This window comes from Scylla paramamosain, chromosome 7 (assembly GCF_035594125.1).
Source record: "Scylla paramamosain isolate STU-SP2022 chromosome 7, ASM3559412v1, whole genome shotgun sequence".
In the NCBI taxonomy this organism is placed as follows: domain Eukaryota; kingdom Metazoa; phylum Arthropoda; class Malacostraca; order Decapoda; family Portunidae; genus Scylla; species Scylla paramamosain.
The window spans coordinates 14342501-14370000 of NC_087157.1; the positions used below are offsets into that span (position 1 = coordinate 14342501).

At 43.3% G+C, this 27500-nt stretch overlaps 1 protein-coding gene across 1 annotated transcript in view; it reads left to right on the top strand.

The window, feature by feature from the left end:
- Positions 1-27500, top strand: part of LOC135102119 (uncharacterized) — a 78485-nt gene that overhangs the window by 26436 nt on the left and 24549 nt on the right. The window contains exon 2 of the mRNA XM_064006897.1: positions 15089-15221. Within this exon, the coding sequence (XP_063862967.1) occupies positions 15089-15221 (133 nt within the window). The remainder of the gene's footprint in view (positions 1-15088; positions 15222-27500) is intronic.

Consider the following 27500-nt stretch of genomic DNA (forward strand, 5'->3'; position numbering starts at 1 on the left):
CCTCCCGCGGCCTCGCTTCACAGGACTTTTCTCTTTCTCTCACCCCTATTCTATCCATCTCTCTAATGCAAGAGTTAACAAGTATTCTCAATCATTCATCCCTTTCTCTGGTAAACTCTGGAACTCCCTGCCCGCTTCTGTATTTCCACCTTCCTATGACTTGAATTCCTTTAAGAGGGAGGTTTCAAGACACTTATCCTTAAATTTTTGACTACCGCTTTGGACCCTTTTCTGGGACTGGCATTTCAGTTTTTTTTTTTTTTTTTTTTTATTGGATTTTTGTTGTCCTTGGCCAGTGTCCCTCCTACATAAAACACACACATACACACACACACACACACACACACACACACACACACACACACACACACACACACACACACACACACAAACATGACTACATAACTAAATGACTGGCCTTCGAACTAATCGACAACCTAACTAACTAACTAACGCATGGAAAACTAGACAGACATGATGTGAAGAAGATAAAAGAAAAGGAACAAGGAGAAAGAGAAGGAGGAAAAGGAGGATGAGGAGGAGGAGGAAGAGGAAGAGCGATAAGGAGTAGAAAGGGCCAAGGCAAGTCAAGGCAAGGGAAGGAAAGGTATGGGAAAGGAAAGGAAAAGGAGAGATGAGATTACTTTCGCATTCTGGCCTCGTGACTTTCTCTCTCTCCTTCCTTGCATTCCTTTCCTGTTCTTCCTTTTCTTCCTTCTCTTATCCATTCCTTTTTATTTTCCCCTTGAAATATTAAAAAAAGAATAGAAAAAAAAATACATATATCTTATTCTCGAAATCTTTGTAAGAAATCTTAATATCAGTAATATTGAAAATAACGACGACGGCGATGACGATGATGATAATGATAATGATGATGATGATGATGATGATGATGATGATGGTAATAATAATAATAATAATGATAATAATAATAATGATAATAATAATAATAATAATAATAATAGTAATAATAATAATAATAAAAATGATAATAATAATAAGAATAACAACAACTTCTACTCCTTTAATAGCATGAATCACTATTATTGTAGTTGAGTCGATTTTCTAAAGTAATAATTAATGAGTTTTAGGAGTGTGCTTAACTTTCACTTTCATTCATGCTCATCATTATTCATTTTATTACTTTCGGTTCCTCTTCTTTCCATTTTTTTCTTTTATTGTTGCCTTTCTTCTTTTCTTTCCCTTTTCTTTCTTCATTTTGCTTATGTTTAAGTTTTCTTGTCTTCATCTGGTCACTCCTTTGTCTCTTGTCTTTCTTCATCCTATTTTCTTTCTTTCATGTTTTATTTAGTTTTACCTTTCCATCTTCCTCATATTTTCTTCCCTTTTCTCTTGTTCTCTCTCTCTCTTTCGTTATTTTCTCTCCTCCTAGAACTCACCTCCACTTTCCTCACTTTAATTTCTTCCTATTATTCTTCCACTCTTATTGTCTTTGTTCCTTCTTTTGACAGTTCTTTCCCTTCCTCATTCTCCTACTTCTTGCCTCTCTCCTTCGACTTCTCCTTGCCTTCCTTCCTACATATACCCTCTTATTTAAAGACTCTCCTTGCAACTTACTTTCCTCTCTGCCCTTATTTCTTTCCCAGTCCTTCCTTCCTCTCTTCTTTCCTTCCTCCCTCTTCCTCAGTCTTTCCTCCCTTCTCATTCTCTACCTTTAAAGATATCTCGCTATCTGAGTTCGCTAACCACCACGGAGTTTCTTTGATTCAGCGCTCTCTCACTTTAAGAATGGCAAGAGTGAATGAGCGTGTGCAGAGAGAGAGAGAGAGAGAGAGAGAGAGAGAGAGAGAGAGAGAGAGAGAGAGAGAGAGAGAGGGAGAGGGAGAGGGAGAGTACATTAGGTATGCAGGGAAGACGCTGGAACATTATGTAGATGACGAGACGGTCACAATGACACGCAAATAACGCCCATCCAGGCTCTCTTTTTCCTCCCCTCCCATTTTTCGTTAACTTCCTTCCTTCCCCCTCTTTCCTTTCCTCCCTCCCTCCCTCCCTCCCTCCCTCCCTCCCTCCGTTCATCCGTCCCTCTTTCCCTTCTATCTCTCTCTGTCCCCATCACTTGGTTACCTATCTACTTATTTTATTTTTCTTTCTTTGCTCACCTGTCCACTTTTATTTCTTAGTTTTCTGTTCTTCGCATTCCCTCACTTTATCTTTCCATCTATTTCCATTTGTTTCTCACTTAACGTATTGTCTCCCCTTTTGTCTTTAATATTTTCTCATTTTCTTTGGGTATTTTCTTTTTTTTACCTTTTCTTTTTTAACCTGAGTTTCAGTGCCACACGTGGTTTCATATTATCTCACCTGACCGTCTTTCGTTCGTTTTGATTTTAATTTTTCTTCTGGTTTTCCTTCCTTCCTTCCTCCCTTTCCTCCTCCTCCTCCTCCTCCTCCTCCTCCTCCTCCTCCTCCTCCTCCTCCTCCTCCTCTCTCCTTTTCGTTACTGTCCACCTGCCACACATCCTCTCCGCTCTCCAGCATTCACTCAAGCTTCGCCAAATCCTTACCCACTCAAAGCTCATCAAGGTGAATCCCGGCCCCGTTTGAGGGAGATCGAAGCCCCTCTCTCTCTCTCTCTCTCTCTCTCTCTCTCTCTCTCTCTCTCTCTCTCTCTCTCTCTCTCTCTCTCTCTCTCTCTCTCTCTCTCTCTCTCTCTCTCTCTCTCTCTCTCTCTCTTACTACAACACTTCATCACCTCATCCTTAGTTCAATTGTTGAGGCAGGAATTTATTAAGATTGGCGAGGAAGTGAGTCAGTGGAGTAAATGAACTAAGGATGAGGTGATGAAGTGTTGTTGTAGTAAAAGTGATCACAATAAAGTCTCGTATTTTAAAACAGTTTGGACTCTCATGAAAACTATTTCCAGAAGCCATAGAGTAGATTTGCTTTGTTTTCACCAGCGTTAGGTTTTCTGATTGACGACGCGGAATTATTGAGCTACAACCAGAATCATGAAAACACTCTTGAAGACACTAATTATTCCTAGGACAGCGTGTTTAAAAAAAAAAAGTAAAAACAAGTAAAAGCAACACAAACAAGACTATTATTTTTCTTCTGGTGACTTAAAATCTTTGAACTATGAAAACACTACACTTTTTAAAACACCAGTTACCTACACAAGAGCCTGTTAAAAATAAAATTAGGCACAACACAAACAAGACTTTCAATACATCATGACCTGTGGAAGCCAAACTACGTGCTCTGAGTCAACCAGAATCAGTAAGAAGCAAGAGAGCATCATGATAACACAGCTCCTCACATCATCCCCTTGTCTCGCACCAGGCACACGTGTACAAAACATTAAAGGTCAAGCAGCAAGCATGCATTACCCACGGCCTCCTCTTGTCCCAAAACATCAACACCACCGGCCTTTATTCACACCCTCCTTTACTAAATAATTCAGGAGCCATGCATGCGCAACTTCTCTTTGAATTTTCTTTCTCCTGATTTATCCCAAGGCAGTTTATATCGATAAGTTGCCGTAGGATGTTCTCAATTATACATGTTCCGGGTCTAGAGGCTGGCGAGGAAATCGATATTTTGGTTGAAATTGAAAAAAACACTTCATGACTTACTTGCACGTAATTACAGGTGAAGCTTTCGTCAGGTGATTGACTTTTGGTAAGTAAGTTTGCTTCTTCTTTTTATTTATTTAATTTTTTTTTGTTCTTACACTTGCGGTGTATTGTTTGCTAGAAGGGTGTTTTCTTAGTGCGATTTTCTTTCTTGTATTATATTCTTTAATTCTTTGTGTACGAGTATTATTATCTTTTATTCACTCGTCTATTTATTTATTTATTCATTTATTTATTTGTTTGTTTATCACATCTCTGATTACTTACAGTAATCAGTAATATTAACTAAGTTTTTTTTTATCCATGATCAGTAAATTCACATTCTCTCTCTCTCTCTCTCTCTCTCTCTCTCTCTCTCTCTCTCTCTCTCTCTCTCTCTCTCTCTCTCTCTCTCTCTCTCTCTCTCTCTCTCTCTCTCTCTCTCTCTCTCTGTCTGTCTGTCTGTCTCTCTCTCTCTGAGAGAGACCTGACACAACCCACTATTTGTTGGTGGAATTCTGGCTTGGAAATATGCATGAGAGATGTATTGTTAATCACACGCCTTGGCTGTCGACCTTTTAGCTTCCCTCTTCCCGTGGCGACGTTCCATGATCATCTTCTCTCACAGGCGCATCAATATAAGAGTTCAAGATGGTTAGGATGATCGAAAGGGAGTTTATGAAACCAGGTGACCAAATACTATTTTTGTTAATTGTTCCTTTCTTTCATGCACTGGTGGAAAAAACACTGACACTCAATATTGTATGCTTCTGAATTAAGTAAGTTTATGAGACTAGGTGACTTTGTGATCAAATGCTGATTGGGTTCATTGTTCCACTTACTCATACACTGCTGGGGTTAAGGAGTGTAGGAGAAAGGAAGGGAAGGAGTGATTGAAGGTAGATGAAAGGAAGGAAGGAAGGATTAAGACTAAGGGAGATTAACACAGGTGGTGATGTATTGATGTTCTTGATTCTCCCTCCCTCCTTTACTCAATTCAATCACTCCCTTCCCTCTCTCTCTCTCTCTCTCTCTCTCTCTCTCTCTCTCTCTCTCTCTCTCTCTCTCTCTCTCTCTCTCTCTCTCTCTCTCTCTCTCTCTCTCTCTCTCTCTCTCTCGCTCGCTCGCTCGCTCGCTCTCTCCTTCCTCTCTCGCCCTTACTTACTCTTTCATTCATTCACTTATCTCTTATTAGTGTTTTAATTTTCATTCACGCATTTATTTAATTATGTTCCTTGCTGTTGACCTTTATCACTTTTATACACACATAATAATAATTTATTGCATCTGTACTACGTCTCTTCAACTAAGCTGTGTACTAAGGATCACTCAGTTTTTCTATTTCTGTATCTTCTCATTCATTTTTGTGAAACTTTCTGTGTGTTTCTAATTGTCCGCCTGTTTTTGTATGTTATTCCTGTGTGTTATTTGTAAGGAATCTCATTTTGTCTGTTTCTGAAGCTGTCACTCAGTGTTTTCTCTCATAGGGCTTGTGGTGCCGTGTGTGTGTGTGTGTGTGTGTGTGTGTGTGTGTGTGTGTGTGTGTGTGTTTAAAACGAAGAAAGAAAAAGGCAATAAAATAAAAGAAAAGGAAAAAAAGACAGGACAAGAATAATGAAGATCTCAGAGTTGCAACACACACACACACACACACACACACACACACACACACACGAAAACTGCTACTGCTGCCTCGGGTGTGTGTGCTTGCCTGTCTGTCTGTCTCCACCAATCAACAAAGGTTTACATTCCCAGACTAAACTTGTCGTGCCTCGTCGCCCGAGAAGTGAAGCGTCAAGACTAACGAGTGTTCGGAAAATGATTTATCACCAGTTGGCGCTGCTCGACCGACCGACCGACTGACTGACTGACTGGCTGACTGACTGGCTGGCTGGATGGTTGGATGGGTGGTTGGTTGGGTGGCTGGCTGACTGGCTCGCTGGGTGGGTGGGTGAGTGGGTGGGTGGATATCTGACTGGCTGGTTAGCTGGCTGGGTGAGTAGGTGGCTGGATGGCTGGGTGACTGACTGGCTGGCTGGGTAGGTGGATGGGTGGCTGACTAGATGGCAGGCTGACTGGCAGGCTGGCTGGCTGACTAGATGGCAGGCTGACTAGCAGGCTGGCTGGCTGTTTTTCTTCACTGCATCGCTACTCTCATTCTTCATCTTCCTTTTTATTTTATTTCCTTTCTTCCCCTCTTACATGCCTTGTGCTAATGCTGCTGTTGCTGCTGCTACTGCTACTACTACTACTGCTACTACTACTACTACTACTACTACTACTACTACTACTACTACTACTACTACTACTACTACTATTGCTACTACTACTACTACTACTACTACTACTACTACTACTACTACTACTACTACTACTACTTTCTCTCTCTCTCTCTCTCTCTCTCTCTCTCTCTCTCTCTCTCTCTCTCTCTCTCTCTCTCTCTCTCTCTCTCTCTCTCTCTCTCTCTCTCTCTCTCTCTCTCTCTCTCTCTCTCTCTCTCTCTCTCTCTCTCTCTCTCTCTCTCTCTCTCTCTCTCTCTCTCTCTCTCTCTCTCTCTCTCTCTCTCTCTCTCTCTCTCTCTCTCTCTCTCTCTCTCTCTCTCTCTCTCTCTCCTGTTTTTACTGTTGTATTCAATTTCCTCGTGAAGAAAATAAATCTCTTTCATTCTTTTCATTTTAGACGGAGGCGATTCACTGCAGATGTCTGGCTCAGAGAGAGAGAGAGAGAGAGAGAGAGAGAGAGAGAGAGAGAGAGAGAGAGAGAGAGAGAAGGTGGGATAAGGCATGGCTAGGGAGTACCTATCTTCTGCAACATGCATGAGGATATTAGCAACTGTTATGTCTACCTACATACATTCCCTCTCTCCTTCCTTCCTTCCTTCCCTCCTTCCTTCCTTTCTTTCTCCCTCCCTCCCTCTCTCCCTCCCTCCCTCTCTCTCTCCCTCTCTTTTTTTCTTTCATTTCTATCTTCTCTTTCCTTTCCATATCTCTCCGTTTTTCCTTTTTGCTGTCTTCTTCCCTTCCTTTTCATCCTCCTTTCCTTTCTTCTCTTATTTCTTCATTCTTTCCTTCCTTACTGTTATCCTTTCTTCCTTCCCTTCCTTCCTCTTCCTCATTCCCTTAAAACCTTTCTTTTCTTTATCTTCTTTCCTTTCCACACCTTCCTCTCTCCTCAAACTCATATATTCCTTACCTTCCTGCCTCGTTCGTTTGTTTCGTACCTCCTGCATTCATATTCTTCTTCCTTTACTCCATACTCTTTCTCCCTCACCTCATACATTAATATTCTTCTCCTCCTCCCTCTACTACTACCGCCACGAACCTAAACAATCATACCGAGCAAGGGGATTATGGTATACTTGCCTATGCAGCTCAGATCCCCGTGAAATATAATCTAATAGCTCTGTGCGGTATTAAATTCTCTTGTTATCTGCGGATTACAAGCGATCTGGTTAATGCTAATCTACGACCTTGTGTGTGTAGGATTGTAGGTGGGGACAAAAAAAGAGGGTGAGAGAGACGGAGGAAGAGAAAAATAAATAAAAAGATTGAAGAAAGAAACGGTAGAGTACGTGGCCTGTGTGTGTGTGTGTGTGTGTGTGTGTGTGTGTGTGTGTGTGTGTGTGTGTGTGTGTGTGTGTGTGTGTGTGTGTGTGTGTGTGTAGCTTCGTTTGTTTTTATGCTCGATTGTTCAACACATACAGTCACTCACATCCTTACCCACCACAGCAAGCACACAACACACACACACACACACACACACACACACACACACACACACACACACACACACACACACACACACACACAGCAGGCACGTAGCAGCAAGCAGGCAGGCAGGGAGTCTCTCTCTCTCTCTCTCTCTCTCTCTCTGCTATACATTTCTTCCTTATAATTTTCTGTATCTTATTTCTTTATCTTTTCATTTCCATCTTTCAGGAAATCGTTTCTGACTCATTCATTAGCAAACTCACTCGTTTACTCATTCACTCAGTCATCCATAACTGCTCGTCTCTCTAAACTTCTGACTCACTCACCCACTCATTCCCTTTTTCCTCTCTTCTTCCCTCATTCGTTCACCCATAACAATCCCTCTCTCTCTCCCTCTCCCTCTCTCTCTCCCTCTCTGAATTTCTGCCTTCTTGTCGCAAGGGAGTCCCAGTTGGGTTACATTGAATGGAGAATTACATCCCCCACCAATACACACTTGCACTTCTACTGACCAAGGGAGGAGGATGTGGTTGTGACGTGAGGGTGTGTGATGGGGGATGTGGTGAGGGTCATTGTGCGTTGTGATGTGTTTATGTAGGGTATGGTGAGTATAGTGAATTATAGTGACGCATTGGGGTTGTGTGGTATGAAATGGTACGATAAGTTACAGTAGTAGTTATAGTGAGATGGAACTAAATACTGTCGTGAAAGTATGGTAATGTATAGTGATGTAAAAAGGATGGCTTAGCATGCTGTAGTAGTGATGATTGTGGTATGGTGCAACAGAACTACAAAAGTGTGGTGTAAAGTATTTTCCTATGGTATGCTGATTATTGTGGTGAAACTATGGTGATATATAAAGGAATAATAGTGCAAAGGGAGGGTGTAGCATGATATAACAGTGATGATAGTGATATGGTGCAAGAAAATTTCATATTCTGCGAAGTATAGTAGAATGATGACACGAAACGAAGCATATCATGGAGGTATGGTGAAAAAATGGTGAGGTTACAATGGTAAAGAGCTGTACTTAAGTGTTACTGGATACTCCTCCTTCTCCCCTTCTCCCCGCCCTCCCCACGCCCTTCATCACCCTGCTAGGCCCGAGGCACCTCTGATTGGAGGGGAGGGAGAGAAGGAGGGTAGAAGAGGAAGGAAGGAAGGAAGGAAGGAAGGAAGGAAAGGGGATTAGGGGTACATAACACGCTAAACTCTCATGTAACTATGTTTGTGGATAATCTCTCTCTCTCTCTCTCTCTCTCTCTCTCTCTCTCTCTCTCTCTCTCTCTCTCTCTCTCTCTCTCTCTCTCTCTCTCTCTCTCTCTCTGTCATCCAGAAAACTTTTATTTCAACACAACAGCACGAACATTACATCGAGAAAAAAAAAACTATACTGAAATATTATGTTTGTCACTCGACGGGGGAGCCGAGGGAGCTGGTGCCGTGGAGATGGTGGTGGTGGTGGTGGTGGTGAGAGGGAGAGAAGGGAAGGTAGGTAGAGGGAAGGGCGTGTCTTGGATGGAATGGCAAGGCTCTGGGCGATGTGTGAGTAGCTACCTGCCTTCTCAGGATTCTCCGGTTTTTGTTCCTCTTGTTCTCTTCCTTTCAAGTGCTACCAGAACAGATTGGTGGTGGTGGTGGTGGTGGTGGAGGTGGTGGTGGTGCTCGGATTTATTCATTTATCTATTGTTGTTGTTGTTGTTGTTGTTATTGTTGTTGTTATTGTAGTAGTATTGGTGGTGTAAGTGATGAGCTGGTAGAAATAGTTACAGTTACAGAAGTAGTATTAGTGGTGTTAGTGGTGGTAGTAGTGGTAGTGGTAGTAGTAGTAGTAGTAGTAGTAGTAGCAGTAGTAGTAGTAGTAGTAGTAGTAGTAGTAGTAGTAGTAGTAGTAGTAGTAGTAGTAGTAGTAGTAGTATCAATAGAAATGGCAATAGGTTTCGTTGATACATCACTAATGAAACTTGTATCCATAAAAATTCGTAAAAATCACTATATTTTTATTTCTATTTATCTATGCATTTCATTATTTCCATATAAGTGCTCAGTTTAATAGATTCCTTAGCTTCCTTCTTTTATTTAATTTCCTGTGTCCTCCTCCTCTATCCCATCCCTCCCGTGAACCCTCCTTTTCCCCCTACATCCCTCTCTTCCCCACACCTTGCTTTTCCCACCATCCCCTTAATCCCTCTTCCTTCGTCATACTCCTTCCCATAAACTCCCCATCATCACCACAACTTCCACCCATCGTCATCCTCTTCACCACCATCACCCCCACCGCACTCTCCAAACCCTCCCTCCCTCCCTCCCCATTACCACCACCACCACCAGCACCACCACCTCTACCTTAGCCAAATATTTACGTTATTATTCAGATCTCTCGACCGAAAAATTCAAGGTGAAATTCTTGGTTCGACCTAATGAATGTGGCTGAAGGGGGCAGCGGTCCCCCCACCCCCGGGGGCCCGAGACCTCATTATCAGGGTGGAAACTTTTTTTTGAGATATGTGTGTGTGTGTGTGTGTGTGTGTGTGTGTGTGTGTGTGTGTGTGTGTGTGTGTGTGTGTGTGTGTGTGTGTGTGTGTGTGTAGTAGGGAGGACTATGATGGGGAGGAAGGGAGGGAGAAGACGAGAAGGAGGAGGAGGAGGAGGAGGAGGAGGAACAAGGGAAGGAAGAGGAGGAGGAGCAGGAGGAGGAGAAGGAGGAGGAGGAGGAAGAGGAAGAGGAGAAGAAGGCGGAAGACGGGGTAGTTAATTGAGGGAAAGCAACAGTGGGAATGAAGTGATGAGTGAGAGAAATGTTAAGTATTGTCGGTCAGGGCAGCCACTCTCTCTCTCTCTCTCTCTCTCTCTCTCTCTCTCTCTCTCTCTCTCTCTCTCTCTCTCTCTCTCTCTCTCTCTCTCTCTCTCTCTCTCTCTCTCTCTCTCTCTCTTCTCGCAAATAGCCCTCTGAGATAAAAGCCTCGCGAGGAGGATTAGAGGCAGGGACACGGTCGTCGCTTACAGAGGAAGGTAGGGGTGCTGCGTGGCCAGGATAGGTGCTCATCCCTCCTCATTACTCCAGACACCTGCTACCACCGCTCTCTCTCTCTCTCTCTCTCTCTCTCTCTCTCTCTCTCTCTCTCTCTCTCTCTCTCTCTCTCTCTCTCTCTCTCTGTCCACTCAACATCTCTGTATTCTACATCTTAGTCTCCTTCTTCTGTACGTCCTTTTTTTCTTTTCTTAACTCTTCCGTTTCCATCCTCCTCCTCCTCCTTCTCCTCCTCCCTGTGTAGATGGAAGACTCTCCCTTCTAAGATCCTTTAATTAACCCGTAAACAGAAGGTCTCCTGAAGATACCTGAGTGGGGATCGAGGCACCGCCGCCGCCGCTCCCACCTCAGTCCTGTATGCTTTCGCTCAAAGGCCACGATTAATTACATTACAGCCTAGAGAGAGAGAGAGAGAGAGAGAGAGAGAGAGAGAGAGAGAGAGAGAGAGAGAGAGAGAGAGAGAGAGAGAGAGGGAGAGAGAGGCAATTTATAACATATTTCAAACATACTAAATCTGATGCTTTACTTGAAAAATAAGTTAAAGACAAACAGGCATACAGACAGACAGACAGACAGACGGACAGACACACAGGCAGACAGACAGACTGACAGCATAGGAGAGTCTTTATTCACAGACTGTCCCAAGAAAAGGTTTCATACGAGTATGTGTCGTGTTTTTTTTTTTTTTTTTTTTTGAGGGGGAGGGAAGGGGGTGAGAAAGTAAAGAGTAGAGGGGAGAGGGGAAGGATTAGCGGTGGAGGGAGAGTGGGGAGGGTGGAGGGAAAATGGATACTGTGGGAGGAAAGAGATTTGTCAGGGAGGGGAAAACAAAGGAAGAAAGACTGAAAAATGAAATAAAAGGAAGGAAAGAGAGAAGTGTAGCTTTAAACTGTTACAGACAGACAGACAGAGAGAGAGAGAGAGAGAGAGAGAGAGAGAGAGAGAGAGAGAGAGAGAGAGAGAGAGAGAGAGAGAGAGAGAGAGAGAGAGAGAGAGAGAGAGAGAGAGAGAGAGAGAGAGAGAGAGAGAGAGCTATTCAGACAGACAGATAGACAGACAGACAGACAGACAGCGTGGAATTTGGTGACACTGGCCAGAGAGCTGAGAGGAGGAGGGACAAGAGACGAGAAAAGCATGAGGTTACTAAAGATGAATTGAGGAAAAGTACACGAAGTAGGAAAGGAGAGAAAAAAGGGGCATAGTTAGAGAACGTACTGTACTAACCTAAGAGAGGGAGAAAGGGAGACAGGGAAGGCAGGGAGGGTGACGGCGCCGGATAAAGGCAAAGAAAAGGCAGGATGGTTACTCAGGGAGACGGAGACTAAGTAGGGAGGGAAAGAAAGACAGGCTGCTATGGATGACAACTGGGCTCTTCCTTCAATGGGCGGCCCTTGTCCCTCTCTCGTCTTTTGGTGGAGTGTCGGCGTTCCCTCGGCGGCCACGTGTCGTCTTGGCCAGGTACACACAGGTAATTGGGAATGGCGTGCTGGAGGAGGGCGACGAGGAGGAGGGGAGTGCGAGGCGAGACGTGTGGGGTGAGGTAATAGTGTCCGAGAGGGGAGGCGAGACGCGGGACGGGGCGCGGCGGGGGTCTCCAGTCTCCACTATAAATAATTAGCGGAGGTGTTTAGCGCGTCACGGCGTCGCTTTAGACCGTCACTCTCCGTGTTTTCTATAAAGCCGCGTTTCCCCCACCTGTGAGAGCGGAAAATAAACCTAATTGATATCGCCGGGACCGACGCTTCGCCTTACAGCCAAGCGCTAATGAGAAGCAAACACAGTATTGCTAAGGTTTGTTTGGCGAAAAAAAGGAGAAAGAATAGAACCTTCCCCCTACCCGTCCCTCTCCTGCCTCGCCAGCCTCGCCCTCCCTCTCTCCTACGTCGTATTTTTGCAAGTATTAGCCACCAAATGACCAACTGCATTCCGCGGGGCGTCCAGGGCAGACCGCGGGGCGCTGCAGGGGCTGGCGCTACCCTCCGCGGAGCAGCGACGAGCTACATCCCCAAACAGACTTTAGCAACACTGAGCAAACAGGTGACTGGCGCCGCGCTCGTTTTCTGTGAGAGGCTCAAGTAGGGAAGACTCGTGTGTCTGGCTTCCAGTGGCCAAGATGATGCACGGAGACTTTTACGAGCAGGTGTGAGCGTTGATTTGCTGCCCCTACTCGCCCTTCGACCCGTCTGTTTCTCCTCAGCCACGCACATCTTTCGGTAATGAATTTAGCAGCGGACTAAGGGAGCTGTCAACCAACCAGCCAGCCTCTCTCTGGAAGTGAAAAAAAAAAAAAAAGAGAGAAAGCAAACCTACACTTTATTCAACGTAGGATGGCGGAGAGTCATTGGTACACGTAAAAAAAAAAAAAAAAAATAGAACGTCATTTATGTCCCCCGTGATCCCACGAGGCCTTCGCTCTTTCACGCCACGAAGGAACGAAATGAAAAAAAAAAAAAAGAAATGATCGGAATATATATTTTCTCCAGCGAAACATGGATTTCTTGGAGGCGCTGTGAGTCTCTTTCCTAATTAGTTGACGCCGAGATTATATTTAAATATCTAATTAACCTCCCCCGACTAATCCCCGAGAGGAGGAGGAAAAGGAGGAGGAGGAGGAGGAGGAGGAGGCGGAGGAGAGAGAGAGAGAGAGAGAGAGAGAGAGAGAGAGAGAGAGAGAGAGAGAGAGAGAGAGAGAGAGAGAGAGAGAGAGAGTAAAAGCTACAGGATTGAAATGAGGCTGAGTAGAAAAGCGGGTGAGAGAGAGAGAGAGAGAGAGAGAGAGAGAGAGAGAGAGAGAGAGAGAGAGAGAGAGAGAGAGAGAGAGAGAGAAAGAGAGAGAGAGAGGTGAGGAGGCGGGAAATATTCACACCCTGGAACGAGTTTATCCCTCCCTCCCTCTCTAACTCTCTCTCACTCTCCCTTCCTCTCTCTCTCCCTCCCTCCACACAAGTCTCCTGTATTGACACTTTTATGAAACACAGAATAATTTCATGCCGTGTCTTCCGTTGCGAGAGAGAGAGAGAGAGAGAGAGAGAGAGAGAGAGAGAGAGAGAGAGAGAGAGAGAGAGAGAGAGAGAGAGAGAGAGAGGAGAGAGAGAAGAAAAAAACTAACGTTAAAACAGACAAGAAAGAATGAAAGTGTGAGAGCAAAGTGAGTGAGGCTGCGAGAAAATGTGGGGATATTAATGGGGATGAGGTGGACAGGCCAGGCAGGAGGAAGGGTGTGGCTTCGGTGGAGGATGAGGCTGGGGAGGCGGGGGAAGGGTTGCGGCACGTGGGGAGATGAGAGGGGTGGGTGTCAGCGCTGAGGTGAAAGGGAGTACTGGAGCAGCTGGGTGGGGGGAGGGAGGGGGCGGCGCTGCAACACAATGGGTGGACATAATTCATGGAGGAGAAGGATTAGTCTGGATTTTACGTCAAACTGTGAAAAGCGAGCGACCACAAGAGAGAGAGAGAGAGAGAGAGAGAGAGAGAGAGAGAGAGAGAGAGAGAGAGAGAGAGAGAGAGAGAGAGAGAGAGAGAGAGAGAGAGAGAGAGAACTATACACAAACACGAACAAAAACAGAAAGAAATGAAAGGAAACACATAGAGAGGAAATTAAAAGTATGGGAGAGAGAAAGAAAGACGGAGAGAGCAAGGTGTGGTGGTTAGGGTGACAGGAGTGAGAGGAGGAGAGAAAGTGGGAGGTGTTATCAAGAGTAGTTCTGTTTAATAATGGAGAGAGAGAGAGAGAGAGAGAGAGAGAGAGAGAGAGAGAGAGAGAGAGAGAGAGAGAGAGAGAGAGAGAGAGAGAGAGAGAGAGAGAGAGAGAGAGAAAAATAATGATCTTCCATTTTTTTATCATTAACTTTCTTTTACTTTTTCATAGCTATTTATATTTCACCTGTAACTTCACCTGGCCGTTCTTAAAATGCTCGTACATAAATCTTAGTATTATCAATAAACTACAAAGAAAAAAATGTTTGTTCTTAACACTCTCTTATAACCTAGAAAAGAAAATGAATGAAAAATAGGAAGGAAAAAACCTGCAAAACTAATATTCTTTTCATGGATAACTCTGACTTTCAAATTTTCCTTCCTCCAAGACTTTCAATTATTTTCTTCCCTCAGGAGAGACTTCGTATTTCCCAACTTAATAAACCATTTTTGTCTCCTTTCTTTCTCGTACTTCCTTTCATCAATCGTGGTACATACCTTCGTACATTGACACTTCAGTGCTACAGGAGCGTTTTTATTACCTTTATTTTATTTTCTAAGTCTGTTTCTATATGCACTATATCTAGTAGATGATGTTGCTTTGCTACCGTATTTATCTTTACTCTTTATTTTGTCCATCTTCTTGTTCATAAACTGAGGATAATTCTTCGTTTTTTTTTTATCATTTGTCATGTTTCTTTATCCAGATTTTTCCATGAATGAGAAATTTTTCCTCTCCTCTTACTTCACTTTCCATTAGTCTTTCATTTGACGATACGAAATTATAATTTTCTTGTCTTTTGCAGTACTTTTCATGTTTATTTCCTTTTCTTATCGTTCTTTTGCTTTTTTTTTTTTTTACCTATGTAAGTCTGTAAATTACATAAGGCTGCAAGTCTCTACTCTTCTTTATTATCCCTCAAGCCTTCTATTACTTATTTTCCTTTCCTTTCCCCCATCTTTTAAACCTTCCGTCAGTTTATAAAATTTGCAACATTAAGTCTTATTTCCCCCTCCCACCAACCCGTTCTTTCACGCAATGCCTCATCGCTCTTTTCCTCTTCCTCTCTCTGCAGTCTTCTAAGAGCAACGCCTCCCGGGTGGTACTGACGGACCTCGACTTCAGGACCTCGGGCCTCTACCGCTGCGAGGTGTCCGTCGAGAACACCTTCAACACACTCAACAGATTTGGACGCATGCTAGTTGTCGGTGAGTACGTGTGTGTGTGTGTGTGTGTGTGTGTGTTGACCTAGTAGAGTTTAGCTAGTCGTGTTATCTAGTTACCGTAGTGAACAGGAATTGAGTCAAGATTGTACTAGTTAACTCTGCAATTCTGTTCGTGTTACTGTATTTCTTCCCCCCTGTTACTTGGACTCTCTCTCTCTCTCTCTCTCTCTCTCTCTCTCTCTCTCTCTCTCTCTCTGTCTCTCTCTCTCTCTCTTGCTTGCTTGCTTTCAAATGAACTCAAAGAAACTTCACAGAGATAGAAAAAGAAAAAAAAAGAAAAGTAAGTGTCAAGAAACATACAAGCGAAAGAAGAAGTAAAAGCAAATAAAAAACAAAATAAAGAAGAAGAGTTAAGCAGCGTTTTATCCTAAGATCGAAGTCTCCTGTTGACAATATAAGTTGGCCGCGCGAGGGACAGATGGCGCGCTGGTCTGGGTGCCTCCGCCTCGGCCAGCCCGTCCCGTCCCGCCCCCTCAACCTCTCGAGGCCTGCTGGGTGATGCCGGCAAAACAGCCTGGTTTTATCAAGGCTGCTAATTATGTATATGCTGGAGGCTTACCCTTCTTTGGTTACCGCCGGTCGTGTTTGCTTCCTTCCTCTTGTTTATCTCCCTGTACGAGTATGTGTGTGTGTGTGTGTGTGTGTGTGTGTGTGTGTGTGTGTGTGTGTGCGTTGGGGGGGTGCTGTCTCTGTTTGTCTGGCTTTTTCTTTTCTGTCTTTGTTTTCGTCCTTACCATCCTGTAACTCTAACTTTAGAGTAAATGGTATATCTCTTCAGTAATTTATCGGCCTCCTAAAGTTCATCATATTTGTTGCTGTTTGTTTTTTCATGTGTGTTTTATCTCGTCTGTCCGTCAGTCTGTCTGTTTGTCTACTTAGCTGCCTGAGTGACTGACTTTGTAAATGTGTGTGTGTGTGTGTGTGTGTGTGTGTGTGTGTGTGTGTTAGTGTGTAAATCTCCGAAACAAATAAAATAAGCAGTCAGAAAGCAAACGCAATATAGATTCAAGCACACTAACGTATAAATGGATCGTCCTTGAGGCACTGTACGAACCTGCATATGTAAACTTACAATTCTCAGCACCATATATTGACAACAAGACGCACCGACCCAGCGTTGCCCACAGGTTACGTTGCAATATGTTCTAGTATTGGCCGCACACTTCACAGCATTACGCCACACACCGGCTGGGGGAACCTGCCGGTGTTATAGAAGGCAATAACTCTATCCTTTGCACACCTGCCCGAAGACCATCCGTGAGTCTCTGTGGTGCCGCTTGTAGAGTGAATAACATTAACATGAGGATTGTTTATTCAGTTACACAGGATTTGTGAGCTAAATAAGAATTGTTTTCTTACCTCTCTCTCTTCGTTAAATATTTTGAATACAAATTGAAAGCGGAAATTTTCCTGCGTATTTTCTCATGGCATAGCGTATTGCCTTCTGACTTGAAATAGAATATGTGTTACTAGATACCAATCATATAATTTTGTATCTAATTTGAAAAAGAAGGTTTAATTTCATGCCAGTATCGCGTGATGTATCAGTTGTATCAGTGTATTTTCTTCCCAGATTTCCATGTTTTCCTAACCTGATACGTAAGCTGAGAAGACTGATTTTTCTGTTCATATCCCCATGACATAAATCACTAATACTAATTTTACGATCATCTGCAAATATACCCTAATGTTATTAAGTGCACCAGTTGAATATTTACGAGAACAAGTTCACCTATAAAAGACACAGGCACGGTGAAAAAAAAAAGTACATGCACAAATAACAAAGTCTAATGAAACTGTACTTAATAGTATGTATTCATTTCCTTACTTTCTTTTCCCTCTAAGTGTTTCAATTGTCATATGTGAGGCTCAAATCAATAAACCGTACAGAAGGGTGGGTAAAATACCTGTTACATATAAAATATCAAAGAAACAAATAGATGTCTTTGTGTGTGTGTGTGTGTGTGTGTGTGTGTGTGTGTGTGTGTGTGTGTGTGTGGATGTTTGTGTTTACCGAGCGAATTATCGATTTTATAACTGGTTGCTGTTGGTTTTGTTATCACAGTTGTTGTTTCTCTCTCTCTCTCTCTCTCTCTCTCTCTCTCTCTCTCTCTCTCTCTCTCTCTCTCTCTCTGTCTCTCTCTCTCTCTCTCTTTCCCTCATCTTCTACAATTGTTTCCTTCCTCTCTTTATCCGCTTTCCTCTCGTCCCTCTCTTCCTCACTGTCTCTCCCTTTCTCCCTCCCTCCCTCCCTTCCTCTCCTTCCTCCCTTCCTCCCTCCCACCCTACCTCCCACCCTCCCTCTCTGCCCTCTTTCACTCCCTCCCTCCCTTCCGTTTTTCTGAGTTTCTTCTCCCACCTTCCTCTTCTATTCTCTTCTTTCTCTTTTATTTCATTGTTCTTATCTGCATTTTTCTTCTTGCTTTCTTTGTATTTTTCTCTCTTTGTTTCCTAAGTTTACCTTTGACATTTAGAAAGATAGACAGACAGATAGTCAAACATACAAACAGACAGGCAAAAAGAGACATACATTCATACATACATACAGACATGCATTCATAATTATGTACAAAAGAATAAGTAGATAAGTACATAGTTCATCGGTAAATAAAGAAAGAAAGAAATAAAGAAAATATGTGAAAAAGCAGAATAAAGAACATATATGAGGATAATAAGAAAAAAAGGGAGGAAAAGAAGAGGAACAAAAGATTTACTGGAGAGAGGAAAAATGGGAATAAAGAGAATCAAACAGACAATAAAATGCAGAAAATAAAGATGAGAGAATAGAACAGAGAAAAGAATTCGTAAGAAAGGATAAGAAGAATGAAATGAGAGAGAGAGAGAGAGAGAGAGAGAGAGAGAGAGAGAGAGAGAGAGAGAGAGAGAGAGAGAGAGAGAGAGAGAGAGAGAGAGAGAACTGATAATAAGAATAATCTCACCATCAAAGTAATTGGTTAATGTATCAGTGGTCACAATGATCTCTCTCTCTCTCTCTCTCTCTCTCTCTCTCTCTCTCTCTCTCTCTCTCTCTCTCTCTCTCTCTCTCTCTCTCTCTCTCTCTCTCTCTCTCTCTCTCTCTCTCTCTCTCTAATCAATCAATCAATCTCTTTTTTTGTGATTAATTGAAATGTTTTGAATCTTATCTTATTTTATCGTGTTTATTTTGTTACAATCATATTCCATCTCTTGTTTCAGTTCTTTTATGATAAGTAAATTGTAGCTCAGTGTGATCTAAACCTTCCCTGTGTGACCTATAAATGATCCCCTTGTGACCTCTAGGTGAACCCCCTTGTGACCTCTGACCTGTGATCTGCTTAATTTCTACAGGTACCCTTCGCATGACGGTGCTACGAGAGAGAGAGAGAGAGAGAGAGAGAGAGAGAGAGAGAGAGAGAGAGAGAGAGAGAGAGAGAGAGAGAGAGAGAGAGAGAGAGAGAGAGAGAGAGAGAGAGAGAGAGAGAGAGAGAGAGAGAGAGAGAGAGAGAGAGAGAGAGAGAGAGAGAGAGAGAGAGAGAGAGAGAGAGAGAGAGAGAGAGAGAGAGAGAGAGAGAGAGAGAGAGAGAGAGACGGACAATGAATCTTGGTTAACAAGTTGGAAAAAAAGAATGACGGAAAAAAGGAAATATTAACCTAAGGGCAATTAAATAAACTTATGTGAAAAAGAAAAAAAAATAAAGAAAGAAAAGAAATGAAGTATTTTAGTAAAGAAATGATTGGGGGAAGAAAGGAAAGAAGGGAATGAGAGAAAGATATTTAAATTTCAATATGTTTTATTATTTTTATTGATTTCAACACACACACACACACACACACACACACACACACACACACACACACACACACACACACACACACACACACACACACACACACACACACACACACACACACACACACACACACAAGAACTTTAAGCCCAGGAGAAAAATGAGAATGGAAACTGACCACACATTACCAATCTGCATTTTTAATGCAACACCCTGGTTGACCTCTAACTAAGAAAGGGAAAAAAAGACAGATGACATATGCAGCTTATGTTCTAAAAAATAGTAAGTGTAAAGGTGATCTGATTCTGCCCTGTGTGTGTGTGTGTGTGTGTGTGAGTGACGTGAAGTGGAAGGAGGAGACGAAGAGACGGGAAGGAAAGATGGATCAGGTGAGGAAGGTGGAGAAAAATAAGATGGGAGGAGATGAGGGGAAGTAAATCCCAGACTAAAGTAGCTATTCAGTGCATTACAGCTGACGAGTGGTTCTTCTTAATTAGAGAAAAGTGGAGGTAAAAATAGGAATATAATGCCGAGATCCGGAGAGAGAGAGAGAGAGAGAGAGAGAGAGAGAGAGAGAGAGAGAGAGAGAGAGAGAGAGAGAGAGAGAGAGAGAGAGAGAGAGAGAGAGAGAGAGAGAGAGAAACGGACGATTAGATCGATAGAGAGAGAGGGAGAGAGAGAGGAAAACAAAAAAAGGGTTAGGTAGACAGACATACTGAATGACAGGCTGACTAACTGATTAACTCTCACACCTATAAAAATCAAGACAGGGAGACAAACAGAAACTAACACACACACACACACACACACACACACACACACACACACACACACACACACACACACACACACACACACACACACACACACACACACACACACACACACATACTGTTGACATTAACTTGGACAACCTTGCACAGGTGATGAACTAATTAATGACAACTTGCAGGTGCCACACTAACTAGTCCCTCCCCTATCCAATCGCCCTCCCTCCCTCCCTCCCTCCCTCTCTCTCTCTCTCTCTCTCTCTCTCTCTCTCTCTCTCTCTCTCTCTCTCTCTCTCTCTCTCTCTCTCTGTTTACCTGTGTAGACCTGCGTGTGATCTATGTGTTTGCTTAGTACAACTGACCGTGTCTGTTTATAGTGGTTGGCTGAGGGAGAGAGGGAGAGGGAGGGAGAGAGAGAGAGAGAGAGAGAGAGAGAGAGAGAGAGAGAGAGAGAGAGAGAGAGAGAGAGAGAGAGAGAGAGAGAGAGAGAGAGAGAGAGAGAGAGAGAGAGAGAGTTTTGTATACAGAGACATACATAGAGACAAACAGACAGACAGACAGACAAACAGAAACGAAAATAAACAAACAAGTAAACCAACAGGCAGCCAGACAGACAGACGGACAAACAGACAGAACAGATAAACAGACAGACAGCCAGACACAGAACAAACAAATAGACAGACGAAGACAGGCAAGCAGGGACAGACAGACAGACAGACAGACATCGGATTAGTAAACAAGCAGAATGAAGAAAAGTGAAAACAGAGAAGCTAATTAGTGGAGGAAAGGAAAATGAAGCGAAGAGAGACAAGGAGAAGTGAGGAGAGGAGAGGATGGAGGAAAAGGAGGAGAAGAGCGAGGGAACAACTGAGAGATGTAAAAATAAAGAAGAGAAGATTAACGCATTGGAGTAGTGTATAATGATGACGGAGTAGAGAGAGAGAGAGAGAGAGAGAGAGAGAGAGAGAGAGAGAGAGAGAGAGAGAGAGAGAGGGGATAAACCAACAGTGACGATTGCTTACTGGAGCACGACGAGGAACAGTTAACTCTCTCTCTCTCTCTCTCTCTCTCTCTCTCTCTCTCTCTCTCTCTCTCTCTCTCTCTCTCTTTAAGAAGCGTGAAATCATTGCCTTCCGCCTCAAACCTTCAGGTGAATCCATTGTCAGAACACTAAGAGGGAACCAACCTGTGAAAATAAAGGTACTTACTTACCGCACCTTTACCTTTCTGCCACAGTGAACGCATGGATCTCTGTATTCACAAGCCCTGGTCATCTTCTTCTTTCACTTCTTCTGTGCTTTGCCTCCTTCCCTAAGTCTTAAGCTCCCTGCTGACGTGATTGCAGTCTAAGAAACCCGAACACTTGATAGATTTGTGACTGAGGGAAAATTCTAATAGGTGCATACATTTATTAATAGCCATTATGATGAATACATTCATCATCACACTGTGCATATTCAGGCTACTCTATATTAATCCGAGGCTCTCCAGGCAGAAAAAAAAAAAAATAAATAAATAAATAAAAATACATTCAAAAGAAATAAAAACTTGTGTATACATTAAAGTACGTGTGGGATATGACTCGTTCTACGGACAAAGATTTTTTGTTTTATATATGTCTTTTTTATACATGCATTAGAGGCACCTGACAAGAGCAAAAAATAGATTGAAAACCTCATAATGCCATTCCCGAAAAATACAAACGAATGGAAGAAGGAATTACACGTTCCATGCTTTGACTTGAATTGAGATACAGCAAGGGGACATCCAAGGAACATCATCATCTGTATTGACGGGAGGACATAACCAGAGCGGGGCCTTCCTGCGTGAAAATACGAATGGTGTGAATAATGAGATGTCCCGTGTTTGTCTATAGTTGTTGTTATGACCTGTCTGAGCTGAGGGAGCGGGAAATGTCAATGTTATGGTACAATTTGTCGTGTTGTGTGTTATGTGATGTGAGTGTGCGCATGTTGTGTTTATAGTGATGATTTCTATTGCTTTCTCTCATTCTTTCGTTCTCTCACTGTCTTCTTTTCTTCGTTTTCATCTTTTGATTTTAGTTCAACAAGGATATGATATGATGTAATTCTCTTTCTCTCTCTCTCTCTCTCTCTCTCTCTCTCTCTCTCTCTCTCTCTCTCTCTCTCTCTCTCTCTCTCTCTCTCTCTCTCTCTTTCATTGTGCTGGTTAATTCACCAGTTCTCTTTACCCAGAATGAAATGCAACAAAAAGCCCCCAATTCAATGTTTTACGTGGTCGTGAGAAATCCATATTTTTCATTTTATTTAATCCGATTTCGTATTACGCCTTCATTGTGTGTGTGTGTGTGTGTGTGTGTGTGTGTGTGTGTGTGTGTGTGTGTGTGTGTGTGTGTGTGTGTGTGTGTGTGTGTGTGTGTGATCATTATTCCTACTGCATATAATCTGGTGCACACACACACACACACACACACACACACACACACACACACACACACACACACACACACACAACTTCTCTGCACATGAAGCATAAGTAGATAAACACACACACACCACACATTAGCAGAGAGAGAGAGAGAGAGAGAGAGAGAGAGAGAGAGAGAGAGAGAGAGAGAGAGAGAGAGAGAGTAACGAGCCATAAAGCAAGAGCCACAAATCACCTTCACTTCCCGGGTGTTTAATAGTCATATCTTTCTGCTCGCCTCTCGTCCGCTGGCCCCGAAATGTTTTACCGATAACTCTGACCTGTTTGTGGGTATTGTGCGCCGCTCACGGAGGGCATTACGGCACCAGAGAGGCGCGCGCACACACACACACACACACACACACACACACACACACACACACACACAGACACACTTTATTTTATAAGTACATGCTGTATTAGTCCACGGTGTGTGTTCTAATGGTGTGTGTGTGTGTGTGTGTGTGGACAATTGTCTATAATTATATAAGTGCACAAACAAAAGGAAAACGATCGCACACACACACACACACACACACACACACACACACACACACACACACACACACACACATTTATTAGTCCATGGTGTGTGTTTTAATGTTGTGTTTGTGTGCGTGTGTGTGTCTGTGTGTGTATGTGTGTGTGTGTGTGTGTGTGTGTGTGTGTGTGTGTGTGTGTGTGCCCATCTGTCTATGTATAAGTGCACAAACATAAGGAAAACGATCGCACACACACACACACACACACACACACACACACACACACACACACACACACACACACATCCTGGTCATTTTCACATACATAAATTCAGGCCCGATAAACAACGCTTCTGGTTGCATGTTCCCTCACCGTTCAATTTCCCCGCGAGGCCCCGAGAAGCGAGCGAGAGAGAGAGAGAGAGAGAGAGAGAGAGAGAGAGAGAGAGAGAGAGAGGTGGGCGGGATAGTGGTGGAGGCAGAGGTGGGTGGCTGCCTCTCTTCCTCAAGCTGGCGGAGGTGGTTGGAAGGAGCAGGAAGAGGGCGGAGGTGCGATGATTTAGATATTTGGTGTGGCCTGTTTTCTCTCTCCCTCCCGCTCGTTGGTGGCGCCTCTTCCGCCACTTGTGATTGATCTTCCTTTCATTGTGGGGCAGCCTTATGTCTAATTTACCCATGTACTACTTGATTTATCTTCCCCCGCCGTGTGGAGAAGATGGAAGTGTTCCTTGGGTTATTTCTTATCAGATTTTTCTTCGGCCTAGTTCCCAGTCTGGTGGTCACGAGGCGTGTGGGAGTGGGAGGAGACATCGCTTGAAATCTCTGGCGCTGTCCATTGTTACCACCGCCGCCGCCTCCGCTCGAAGGAATGCACAACGTCCGTTTAAGCCTGAAAATCATAGCCTGTTTTTGGGTTAAATCCTTCGAACGGCACTGTTGTTGTTTTTTTTCCTCCGTGCCAAAAATACTGAATTTTTAATGATCTTCTGCCGGAAGCCCGATACAAAGCGCGCACTGGAACAACCTTGAGGGAAGTAATGAGTGTGGGCGCGGCTGCTGGACACCCTCCTCTTCCTCCTCTTTTCCTCCGCCTTCTCCTCCTTTACCTCCTCCTTCTTTTCCTACTCCTCCACCTGTCGGCAGTCAATACCAGCCACGCCCGCCTACCGCAACAAACGTACAAAAAAAAAAAAAGAGGAAGAAACACACACAGCGATGGTTTGGAGATATCAACGACACTCATTACTGGTGGAGGAAATCGATGTTTAATCTTCACTATTTTTGTGTTTTCATGTCGAGGTGTTTAATCAATTGGAAGAAACTAGTATGGACGACTAAAAAAGTATGAACCGATAGGAAACCAACCTGAAGGGAAAACTGAAACAAGAGGAAAGAAAAAAAAATATTAGGGGAAACCAAAAGGAGAACCAGATGAAAAAGAGCTAATATGAAGAAAAAAAATAGTAATACAGAAAGGACACTAATTTAAAGGAAAAACAAAAGCAAGATGACTCGTATGAACTGATGGAACCAACATGGAAAACCAAATAGGGGAACCAAATGGAGAACAAAAAAAAAAAAGAAGGATTACCATGAACCGAAAGGAAGCTAATATGAAAAGAAAACGAAAGCAAAGGGGGACTCGTATGAACCAAAGAAGCTATAATATGGGGAACTTCAAAAGAGAAACCAGATGAGAAGAAACTAATAAACAGGGAAAAACTGTACCTCCATTCACTATTGTATTTTTTCTTATATGCACATATTGTACATAAGCTCGAGGAAAAAAATTCCATTCCTTAAAAAAAAATGAATTGACCCCTAGAAAACAATTATAGGTAAAAGATAGTCCTCAAAAATAGATAAATAGATAAATAAATAGATAAGTAAACACCAGAATAAAGTTAAATACTTCTTAAAATTTATAAACTATGAAAACAATTAACATACTCGTACAGTATGTCATCTGTAAATTTTCCCTTTCTCTCTCTCTCTCTCTCTCTCTCTCTCTCTCTCTCTCTCTCTCTCTCTCTCTCTCTCTCTCTCTCTCTCTCTCTCTCGCCGTCCATCAAGGCATGCAGGGAGTTGGTTTCGGGTCGTTTCACTTTCAGGAGGGGAATAATCAGCGCCTTACAACACATGGGGTGATAGGCTGAGCTGGGCTAGGCTGGGTTGGGTCGGGCTGGTCTGAAGAGGGATGACCTGGGCGGGGCTGGTCTGGACTAGACTGGAGAGGGATGAGTGGAGCTGGAGGCAGAAAAGTGGTGCTGAAAAGAAAACGAAGTCGTAATTTTTTTTTTCTTTTTCCTTCCTGTTTTCTGATTTTCTCTTAACGTTGGTTGGTGTCTTTGTCCGTCTGTGGAAGGCTTGACAGTTGACGGTGTGCTGGTTTGTTAAATATCCGAATATCTTTTTTCTCATCATCAAGATTATAATTGTTACCGATTTAGCAAAAATAAACTGAAGTGTTAGATGTAAGAAGAATGTCTATAATGAAAAATGACTCAGTACCTGCTCCATTTTGAAGGTAAAGCGGTGAAGGAATTTATAAAGCTAGTAGAGAGAGAGAGAGAGAGAGAGAGAGAGAGAGAGAGAGAGAGAGAGAGAGAGAGACTACAAGGAATACAAAGAGCGATATGGAGACCTGCTCCTAAACGTCTGCCTAATGAGGCCCCGGTCCCCCCATCCCTTCTATCTCGGTACCACCAGGGACAGCCATCTCCCCGCTCTTCCCCCGCCCCTCCCTGCCGCTGTTTGGACAGAGGACACTGGACTGAATATGAATGCTCGCGCCCTTCCCAGAGCCGAGCCGCGGGGGACACCGGAGAGGAGGAGGAGTAGGAGGAGGAGGAGAGGAAAGAGAGACAGGAGGAAGACTCGGGAAGAGAAGTAGAGGAGTTGGAAAATTAAAGAGGCAGAAGAACTAATTACTCTCAACTTCCGAGCTTCAAACTAAGCGTTGCGTTGTCTTATCTGCACCCGGTGAAGTTTTGCGTGTGTGTTTTGCCTCTCAGTGGTATAGACTGAGGACATAACAAGGGTGGCATAAACAAAATTTCCAGGGTCTGCAACCAGGAGAGGACAACAAATAATGAGCTAGCTCAATCTTGATGAAGTTGGATTTTATAAAAAAAGACAGGAAGGAATTACCTCTCAAATAGTGTGGTAGATGAATGGAAAAGACTCAGTAATCAGGCTGTTAGTGGCGAGTCATTAGGGACTTTTAAAACTTTAGACAACTTTATAGAAGGAGGATGATATAAGGACGGCCTCGTGTAAACCTGCAGCATCTGTTATGTTTTCATGTTCTTATGTTCTTATGTAGAGATCTGAGTCACGTGTCACCTCAGTCTTCCCTCTCATTGACGAGCGGAGACACTTAAAGGCGATCTTGTGTTTACCTCGCCTGTTTTCCCTTCCGTCTGGCTTGTCTTGTGTTTGCTGTCTAGGGAACTCGTCAGGGTTGCAGGAGGTGTTATGCTCACACAGGCAACCGGTGCCGTCACTCGTTAGGGTCCCGCATTAAGATCCCCTCACTTTTGATAACACAAAGCCGCAGTGAGGGATGAGGTGTAATTGAAGTAACTTTATACCACTCGCTGGGCAGAAAGAGAACCGGAAGTAGAGGTTCTGGGGATCGAAACCTTAGCAGGGAATGAAGGCTGCAGAGTTGTGGTGGCGGTGGACGAGACTAGGAGCAAGACTATAAAGAAGGCTGTGAATAAGTTTATGAGGGTAAAAATGAGACCTTATACCGCTCAATGGACAGAAAGAGAACCAGAAGCAGAGGTGGAGGGGATCGAAAACTCAGGAGGAGGGAGGAGGCAATGAAGGCTGGAGGGTTGTGCTGGTTGTGGACGAAAGCTGTAAAGGAGGCTGTGAATAAGATTGTGGGATTGCGAGTGAGACTAAATGAGGGTGTAAATAAGGCTGTAAGTCTGAGAGGAGGACTGTTAGGGAGGCTGTAAGCAAGGCTGTAAATGATGTTGAAAAGAAGGCTGTGGGGAGACTGGTGATGAAGGTTGTGAGGAAGGCTGTGAATGAGTGAGGCTGTGAATGAGAGTGCAAGGAAGGCTAGAGATGAAGTGTGAGATGGATTAACTCACTAATTTGTACAGATGTTTTTGTTTTTAGTGTCAGAGAAAATGTCGCTTTATTCATTAATTGCTTCCTTGATCAGAATAACTTTACAGCAATGACGAAGAAGCTCGATACTTCTCAACACCGAAAAATGAAAGTAAAAACAAAAGTAAATAAATAAATAAATAGATAATACCTAAAATTTACCGAGTACTTAGAAATAAAAAAAAACAACTTAAACCTACATATGTCCACAAAAAATAATAAAAAGAAATAAAATAAAATAACGAAAAAAATAAACATTGTATCATCTAGTTTTGATTTAATTCTCTAAAAACTAAAAGTAAAGAATTCAAAGACGTCAAAGTAACATACAGAAGGGGGCGGCGACCCTTAATACATTCCAAGTCAATCAAATCTACCTCTAATGGCGAATATCCTGCGGTAATTGGTAGTAATTTGGACCTAATTTCCGTACAAGGGGCAAGAGGGAGACTAGGAGGAGGAGGAGGAGGAAAAGGAGGAGGAGGAGGAGGAGGAGGAGGAGAAGGAGGGGGACGGAGAAGAAGAAATGGAATAAGAAGAGGCTAAGGAGAACAGGAGGAAGAGAAGGAGAAAAATCTCTCTCTCTCTCCCCCCTCTCTCTCTCTCTCTCTCTCTCTCTCTCTCTCTCTCTCTCTCTCTCTCTCTCTCTCTCTCTCAATCTTGCGAAGA